This window comes from Apteryx mantelli, chromosome 2 (assembly GCF_036417845.1).
Source record: "Apteryx mantelli isolate bAptMan1 chromosome 2, bAptMan1.hap1, whole genome shotgun sequence".
NCBI classification, from domain to species: domain Eukaryota; kingdom Metazoa; phylum Chordata; class Aves; order Apterygiformes; family Apterygidae; genus Apteryx; species Apteryx mantelli.
The window spans coordinates 65,584,705-65,594,113 of NC_089979.1; the positions used below are offsets into that span (position 1 = coordinate 65,584,705).

At 37.5% G+C, this 9,409-nt stretch overlaps 1 protein-coding gene across 1 annotated transcript; it reads right to left on the minus strand.

The window, feature by feature from the left end:
* Window positions 1-342: 342 nt before the first annotated feature.
* Window positions 343-9,089, minus strand: LOC106484041 (ovalbumin). Its single transcript, XM_013942138.1, has 8 exons — window positions 9,032-9,089; window positions 7,164-7,347; window positions 6,486-6,536; window positions 5,762-5,890; window positions 4,850-4,967; window positions 3,467-3,609; window positions 2,982-3,137; window positions 343-1,439 (listed from the first exon to the last, which is right to left on the minus strand). The coding sequence occupies exons 2-8, from the start codon at window positions 7,329-7,331 to the stop codon at window positions 1,044-1,046; spliced, it is 1,161 nt and encodes a 386-aa protein (XP_013797592.1). The 5' UTR covers window positions 7,332-7,347; window positions 9,032-9,089; the 3' UTR covers window positions 343-1,043.
* Between the last annotated feature and the right edge of the window lie 320 nt (window positions 9,090-9,409).

Here is a 9,409-nt window from a genome sequence, read left to right on the forward strand (position 1 = left end):
CCTCCGTGGCTGGCCTTCCTCTCCACTTGCTCAGTCTCTCCCTTGTATTGGGGACCCAAAACTGGACACAGTGCTCCAGGTGACATCTCACAAGTGCTGCTTAGAAGGAAAAAAACACTTCCTTCCTTTGCTATGCTGTTTTCACTGATATGGCCCAGTATGTGGTTAACCTTCACTGCTGCGAAGGCACACTGCAAACTCTTGTTCAACTTCTCATCCACCAATACCATCAGGACTTTGTAAAGCTCCTTGCTAGTGGGTCTCATGCCTATACTGTTGCAGAAAATGATTCTATCTCTGGTACAAGACTTTGCTGCACTGAAACACTACAAAGGAAACGTGTTTGCTTAAACATGTTTTTATTATGATTAAAGGAGCAAAAGAATACATCCACAAGACCCATTAGATATGGATGCAGAGGTATACATGGAAATCAATGTGAAGAGTAACATGCTGTATTTGGCCATGGCAGTGGAGCCAAAAATGTGTAAGGAGAGAAGTGAATGCTAAGATTTCTATAATGCATCTTTAGAAGGCGAGGCAGAGCCTTGTAGTATCAGGAGCACAAAGAAAAAGCAGTTTCCTTGTAGGAGTAGGAATGGCTGGTGACAGTTTAGAACTTAATCTGAGAGCTTTCTAGTGGCTAATTCTGGAAGAGTCATCAAAAAGCTTGGTCCTAGAGAAACCTGACTTAATTGGAAAGCTGCATTTTGGATCACAAAACTTCTGATGATAAATTGGGTTATGATTTTTCAGTGTAATGATCCTGCACCAGTACTGAAGTGTTAGCTTGCACGAGGAACATTTGTGTTCCCCATGATTTCATTGGGCCCAATACTAGGTTTTCACTGCCTTAGGAAAGGTAAGAGGTCCTTGATTTCATGTGATAATTATTCTCTGTTTTAATAAAATATTTTTTAATAAAGCTTTCAGTTTTTAGAAAATATGGATGAAATGGATAGTATACCTTTCTTTTTACACTTGATACTACAATGCTTTGAGTCTTGCTCTGAAGGACAGAAACTCTTTCAGCTTTCTTCTCTTTAAGGGGACATGTACCTGCCAAAGACGACCATGCTGTTGGTTGGGTTGTGTCTGATGAAGAAGAGAAATGGCTTGTCAGCCCTAACCTCTTCCAAAACACTTGTAACCTCCACCTGAACCCCTGTAGAACTGGCCATCTCTCTGCCAGCTTCGTAGATTTCCACATATGCCCCATGGATGGCCTCAGACATCATCAGGGTCTGTGCTGTAGAGATGCCAGACAGATTGGCTGAAGGGCTGAACAGGTCAGTCATGCCCAAAGCCATTAAGACAGAAGTGAGATTGTATTTTTCCTCAATCTTCATGTGGGGGAGATATACTTTCACTTTCCTTTCTTCCATCATGTTAGAACTGGTCCACTCGGTTAGTTTTTCAAAGCTGATTGTAGTCTCGAGCTGCAAAGAGACAAGAGAATGGGATCCCTGGGATGAGAACATAAATTCCTTCATGTTGTTGTCTTCTTTTTTTTCTCTGTTTAAAATGACTGCTCTTGGCATGGTGTTTGTTCTACAGGTGCATAGATTAGTGTATCTATGAGAGAAAAGCAAACTATGATTCTTTCTTCACAACTCTGTCCTGTTTTCTGTTTCTTTAATAGGCTCACTGACTAGTCAGTTTTCTTTTATGAAATGTCTAGTCAGCAAATTTCACCTAAAGCTCTTTCCTATTTGTCTTCTCTGCTTGGGAAATACATTCCAAAATCATTCTGTGGTTTTGATTTAAATTCTAAGTTTTCTCTACATTTCAGACCTCTGAGTAACCAATTGTTAATGGTAACCAATCACTAATGACTGAATTGCCAATTGCTACTAGATTTGGAACTAATACTTTTATGAGAATTTGGATTTTTGAAAATGGAGACCTTAATCATAAATATCCTTCCATTTCAGTTACACTGAACCAGTACAAGATCATTTGGTTCAACATTATCTTTGCCATATCACATGTTGTATTGGTGACCAGTTGAGGGGTGAAAACCCTTGTTAGTGATCACCATCCAGAATAATTGATTCCTTTCATTATTACTAATGTTGCTTTGTGTAGTAATATTTCTTTCCTTGCTAATTTACTAGATATCTCCCTTATACATTCTTGTCATGGGACTGTGTAGTGGCACCAACTCAGTAAACTCTCTCTTACTGTCTTTATCCAAGTGATATTTTTTTCTTATTCACACAGACTCTCTTTTATCCACACACTTCCTTTTTAGTCTTTCTAATCATAATGTACAGTGCTTGTTCTACTACTTAAACATACTTTTTCTTTATCTTTCTGTGCTTTTTATTTTTTTTCCAGAATTGTGAATAATCTTCAGTAAGCATGTTTTCAAGATAACTGATGGAAATTTAGCTGTGTTCAAATGCCTCCTCAACTTTTTAATCTAGGTTCTTTGCATTAGTGTACAAACATTTTAATGAAGTCTCATTTATTACATAGCTTTTCCTTTCCAGATTAATTGTAGTCTTTCTAATGACAGTATCCTATGCCTGTATTCTGTCCACATCAATAATAGCATTTTGTGTACTTTTTATTTTCTGAAATAGCTTTAACCATTCTAGGATCCCTTATATCCAGTTTTCCTCCTCTTTGGCCAGATGATAGTTGAATTTTTGAGGGTCCATCAATGTGCAGCAATGGACATACAAGATCTTTGGAGTCCAAGCCAGAGAAGTAACAGCTACTTTGCTGAGAAGAATCTTTTTTTCTGTGGCTGTCATTTAACTCACTAAAGCAGTTCCTTAGGCAATCCATACTTAGCACAAGCTGTTGCAGGCCCCATTGAGACAGCTGTGTGCTTCTCTACAACAATCCCGTATTGCCAGTGTTCAAATCTGTGCTGGGTGAAATGTTTTAAAGTGACTTTATTGTGAAAGGCTCCACAGAAGCTGTATTTCACTGTTTTTACGATACTCTGAAGCTCACTGCTAGGGTCTCACCTGCTCCAGGCCAGAGATGTCATCAGGCAACAGCACGAACATGCTCAGCTCTCTATGGGTGTATGGAATCTCTAGGATCTTCATTTTCTCAGCAGCCACTGTTGCCACTTTAAATGAACCAACTTGATACATCATCTGCACAGGTTTGCTTTCTTGCTGGAAAACCAAAAAGATAACAGTCTTTACAAAGTTTACTCTTAGAGTGTAGAAATGCATATCTGTGGTTAAAACTACTGTTTGCTCTTGTCCAGGAAGACTTTTTCTAAGAAAAGTTGGTGTCTCAACTTTTTTCTCTGGAGCATTGTTACTGTTAGAAACAGTGTGAGGAGATAGTCATTAGGAAAACTCCCTGGGATTATTATAGTTCCCAGAAGAGAAGTAGATAGATTACTAGATATGTTAGTGTGGCATCTGTATAAAAAGGTATCTACTCTCTTGATAAATCCTACAAGATAACATCTTGAAAGTAAAGTATGCTCACATACTTCAGTTATTCTGAAAGGCACTTCTTGAGTGTCTTCATCCTTAAATGCTTTCTCCCACATTCCTTTGAAGTATATGGCATTAACAAGGACCATTTCAGTCTGGGGATCAACAGAGCCCGGTTGAAGGAAATTTTTGATCACTCCTTTAAGAAAGAACAGGAGAAGAGAATAGTATAACATATCTTACTTGGCAATCACAATACTAAATGAACGGTATAGGATTTGTGGGGAAGGGGAGTGCAGGGGTAGAGAGGTTCTTTTGGTTTTGTCGCTGTAATCTTGTACTTCCAAGGTTGATTTGCTCACTGCTGTTGGCAAGAGCTGTTGTTTTCCCTCTTTGTAAACAGCGAAATTTAAAATTAAAACTATAGCACCCAGAGATTTACTTGTTACAAAATGACTAAATCTGTCTATTTTGTGACTAAGGAAAGAACCATTGCAACCTCTCTTATCCCAGGTTGATCTCCAACCCAAACAGCACCAGTAAACATAAGTACTAGTTGTTTCAAACCAACGTTGAAAGGCGACATCTATACAAAGAAGATAGGAGAGGAGATCAGAATTTCCCTTTTTCATCTACTCTGCTTTCTTCTTGTACTTTTATCCTGTTTCTTCTGCAGTCCTCATGCATTTAGCAAGCTCCTCATTTATTCTTCTGCCTACCAGTAGCTTAATCATGGCCTGTTTTTCTCCCTCAAAGTGTGACACCAGACCAGAGGTTATGTGGTTGTGAGTATTTTCATCTCGGTTAGAAATCACCTTTTTCTTTTATTCATATTTGCTGCTTAGGCCATGTGTTTCAGGCACAAGGGAAAGGAATGGTTTGAGGGGGCCAGGGAGAGACTGAAAGAATGGAGGAACCACATGCAAATGCAGTAGGAGAAAAATCCGTATTGGGGAACCTCTTTCTATGCGTTTCATACACCTCCCTACCATTCCTTAACTCTATGGTTTTCCATTGCCATTTTCCTATTAATATTTCTCAAGTACCTTACAATTGCAGGTCTGACTTAACAGGTACAGAGCAATTCTGGCATCTCTGGGAAGCTTGAGAGCAATGCTGCATATGCACTGTCTGAGGGATATCCAGCATTCTCAGCATTAGTCACTGCATACAACTCATGTTCTAGTGTTGTCCCTTTCACCAGGACTAGAACTATTACATACCTGGAAATCCCCAACAGATAAAGAGATTCCTCTAAAAGGAATGTGCCTGGGGGGAAAAGTATGTAGTAGCTCTGTATTTGGAAACTGATCTATCATCCAGGAGTAGAAACAGAAGCAGAGGTTTTGTGTTTTTCTCTGCCAACTTAAGGATTCTCGATGCTGTTCAAATATGGTGGCAGAATGGAAAATACCTGCTGATACTTGTCTTGCCCTTACCATTTGTCTGACTTTCAACCCAGGAATTGATGAGTTCTCTAGCTTGATCTGCAGCTGTTTGAAAGCTGACAGTTTCCAAGCCTCCTTTATACAGTTCCTTCATACATTGTAAGTATTCCTGTAACGTAAAAGTGTGCATTTGTCAGATCAGAATTTCAAAGCATTTTGTGTATGTGAAATGCAAGACTGAAATTAATGGATATGGACACTATACTATTGTAATATAGTATGTTACACTATATTTTACTACATACTATACTTAATAATGTATTTAGTAGTGTAATATATTTACAGTATGCTCTATGTAGCTCTTGCTGTAACTATTCATTAAAGCTAAACAATAAGCCATGATTCTAGTTCATAAACTTTTTAAGATTTGACATTTTTTGCTTCAAGAAAGAGTATATGCTCAGTTTTTAAAATATATTCCAGAACTGAGTTTGATCCAAAAATGTTGATTCATTTCAGTCAAAACTTTTTTTTTTTATTATGCCCACTTTTCATTTTGAAACTGTATTTTCCTTTAGCTTTAATTTCCAAATGAAACATTCCTTTCAATTGGAAAACTTGGATATTTTGTTTTGAAAGTGTCAACTGGAATGTTTTTGAGAGCAAAAAGTTATTTCCAGGTTTGTTTTACAAGTTAGAAAATAGTTTGTGTTAACTCCTTCCAACAAAAGTTACCTTTACTAATTACACCATGACATGGCTGGATCATGATTGTGCTTTGCACAAACACTTTTTCTCTGAAGACTGCAGATGGTTAGGGTTGTGACAGAGTGAAGTCATGAATCCTCTCTTCTCTTTGGAAGAATATTTCCTTAACAGAGCTTAGACTTCTGACACTGCTCTTGCATTATAGAATGACACAGCTTTGACATAGAAATACACTCAGATCTTAGAGCAACTCACCGGCAGGATTGGATATGTCTCTTCAGCGTAAAGTCTACTGGCAAGGCTGAGTGAATAATTGTCACTTGGTTTGGTGATTTCAGAGAGCATGTCTTTAAGTGAAGTGTGGATGCTTACAGATGTGCCGCACTGAGTCATTGTGATGAATATAAATAAAAAGATAGATGATGTTACTTTAGTTTTAGTACTTAGCAGGTTTTTCATACTGTGTGAGAAGAGTAACTAGTTCAGACACTTTTGCTTACGAAACTACTGTTTTTGTCCTAGATGTCTTGTTGCTATAACTATATTGATGTAGTTGTTTCCCAATATATACAATTCCGTGCTGTTTTTCTTCTGTCATTTCCTCATACCTCTCTCTAGGAACTCTTGAGTATCAGCTACAGTAACCTAGCTCCAGCAGATCAAGTAGGCTTTCCTCCTTTTGCAACCAGTCTGTTTTAATCAACATTATCCAGCTACCTTGAATAATCATACAAATATCTGTAATTTTCCCTATTTGCCCAATATTTTGATCCTGGGTTTCCTCTTCTGATTGTTCTGAATCCTCTGTTACCTCCCTTCTTTCTCTATTCTTATGAATAAAATGTTCCCCCAACTGCTGGATACAGAGCACTAGCTTCTTATCAGGGAGGGTTTGGAACTGCTAGGAGACTGCTTTTTCTGCTAGATTTTTCTCCCAGGAGAAAGTGACATAGACAAGGAGATGAAGTTATTTCAGTACCTGAGATTCCACAGACTCTCCAAATCCTGTGATTTTATCAAAGTGAATAACCTGTAATTGAAAATACTAGTAGTAAAAATAACAGATATAACAAAAAAAATTTATGCAGCTGAGATTGACAAATGATGTTTGAAGTTAATGGCTGACTGAAAACAAAGATGACTAAAAAGCTGTAATCCATCTGTACCATCTGTGAATATCTGTGGATACTTTTCTCGGCTTAGATGATCTCTTTTCCAGTGAACATCTACAAATCAGTTCCAGTGTGTGCCGTCAGTAGCACTAACTTTCTTCCAGTTAGCAAGCTGGCCACTCCACAGGAAGAAAGTGGGAACTGTACAAAACTCATGTGATACATTTTGCAGACTGGAAACATATTTTGTCTCTTTCCTTAGAGAATTTATCTAGTTTTTTCACTCTAGACAAAGTCCTGTTCTCCATGGGAATCCTGCTGCTAACAATGATAAATTTCAAATTAAAACCAGTTTCAAGATTTCTGGCTGGTGTATTTGTTTAACGCTCTGGACTGGGAATTTGAGGTGGCCCCAGCTTTAGATAACTTTGGATCTGGATTTTTTAACTTTGAACTATGCAAGTTCCAAGGAACATTATCGAATAATTAAGTGCTATGGCTCTACTGAGCAGGAACAAAGTTTAAATCCTTAACTGTAGCCTTACCTTCTCCATCTGAGCCTTAGTGTTGTCTCTTGCACCTAGGTAGACCATGGACAGGGCTGAAATGATGGTCAAGGGGGAGAAGATGATGTTCTGATTGGCATGCTGGACTTTCATCTCTTTGAACATATCAAAACAAAATTCTGTGCTTGCTGTGCCAATGGAGCCCATTGTGAAATCACTGTTCCTAGAGCAAACAACAGAAGTACGATGACAATGTAATGATGGAATGCCATACAAGCATAATTCAAGGCAGGATATTCTGTAGTATGCTACTGCTTCAAACAAATAGGAGTTCTTAGCCAAGGAAATATAAACAGGTAGATTTAAAACCATTCTGCAGTAACATGCCTATTGCTATGCCCACCTTCCATGCATGTTATTAACTGTATCCATAAATCTATTTCTTTCTGATTTTGTATTGTTACCTTTTTGGCAGTAAACTTCTTCAGAGATCTCAAATCTATATGTGATTTCTGTTTAACTTTTAAAACAGTCAAACAATTTTCTGTACTTATTTTCATTCAGTGAAGACAGGAATTCCTTGATACTTTGCAGTACCTTTGGTCAAATCAAGAAAATATGAGCTGTCTTTGACATACTTGCAATGCTGGAACAACAGTGTTAATATCAGTAGACTTGCTCTAGTTTTGCACAGACGTAAGTGAAAGCAGAGGTTTGCTGACTACTCTTATTTCCTGAAAAATAATTAAATACAGTAAAATATCTACTTATTACACAGTACCTACTGTCAGCACATCTCAAAGGCTTGTATCTTTATCCTCATTTTTGTAGTGGAAGCATGGAGAAGGAATATAATTTTGTCTAGTGTCACATAGTGTATAGGATACACTGATAAGTATAATTCATATTCCACTCTATTGTGCTCTCAGATATAGCTTGCTTTGCTTAAATGTATGTATATATACTACACTATGGCCTTTCTGAGAAGTTAAATTTTGTTAGTAATGTTCAGACAGAATAGAAATGTAGAGCTGATAAAATAGCAACGCATAACATAATACAGCCCTGTTAAATGAATATGTTCTTATGGCACAGACCAGTAAAAACTTTACATTTGTTTCTCCCTGTGGCTGTGACAAAGGAAGCGCTAAGCTGTGCAAGCCCTGTATAGCCAGTATGCTTACATAAAGGGCAGCTGTTGAGGTCAGCATGAATCTAGTTTCCTTCTTGCAATTTATAGAAATTGTGGAAGTTTGTTGTCTTTCCAGTCCCTTATCCAGGTGCTTAATGCTGGGATCTCAAGTTTGTCTTTGGAGTGTTAAACTCCACTAAGGTTTTTAGTGACCATACATGACAGTGTACGCATACACACGCACACACTTTTCACTCTCTTTTCTGTATACAAGTTATATTTATAGATTATTGTAGAATGTACATCTATATACTCTCACACATTTTTATCTTGTAGAGTGTTCAGCAGCAGTATTTTCTGGGGTTGCAATTGTTAGAGATATTTCACTCTAAAATAAACCTAGCACAGTCACTGAATGCTGCTGTTGTGCTCTGTGTGCACTCTTTTGAACAGGAGGTCAATCAAGCAATTTTCTATTCTTCTGCTGCCAAAATCAGAGTTAAAAGGTACTGAATGAAAAATTAAGCTATTCTGAAATAAAATCATATTTTAAACACAAAGGATAAACTTTAAAAAGGTCTCCTGAAAACAAATAGCTAGGCTTTACACATAGTAAAATAGTATAGGAGGTAAGAAGTTTTTGTAGAGGATATCATTTAAATATTCCTCCCTTAAAGATACCAACAATAACACAATAAGTACTGATTTCTTTAAGTTTAGGTATAAGCAAGAAATAATACAGTGAGAAGGTAAATTTTCCTAGAGAAATGCTTACCTTTTGAGCTTCAGCACCAGAGGCAATACAGCTTTCCAGCTATGTGTAGACAGACTGCCTGAGCTCTTAGGAATTTATATGGTCTGAATTCTGACCCACCCACTGTTGCCCTTCAGGAGTTTGACTTTTGACACCATAAAAATCATTTAATGGGATTAGGTCAGACTTTAGTTTCAATAGTTCCATTTTTGATTGAAGTGAGAGCAAATATGAGGTTTTATTCTGTGTAACAGTGTTTTCCACCAGTACACCAGGGCTGTTGGGCTGGAGTTAGACTGGAAAATACTGCTCATGTTCTTTTACCTCTCATTTGCAACTAGATACTGGGATATTAATAAAAACAAAAAATGTGAAAACCTTAGAGATCAAAAACACCAT

Coding starts and splice junctions, on each gene's coding strand:
- LOC106484041 (XM_013942138.1), bottom strand. CDS start 7,331: ATGGGCTCCATTGGCACAGCAAGCACAGAATTTTGTTTTGATATGTTC. Junction 3,610..4,849: donor GGTTGAAAGTCAGACAAATG/GTAAGGGCAAGA, acceptor TCTTTCTTAAAG/GAGTGATCAAAAATTTCCTT. Junction 3,138..3,466: donor TGCCTTTCAGAATAACTGAA/GTATGTGAGCAT, acceptor TTGGTTTTCCAG/CAAGAAAGCAAACCTGTGCA.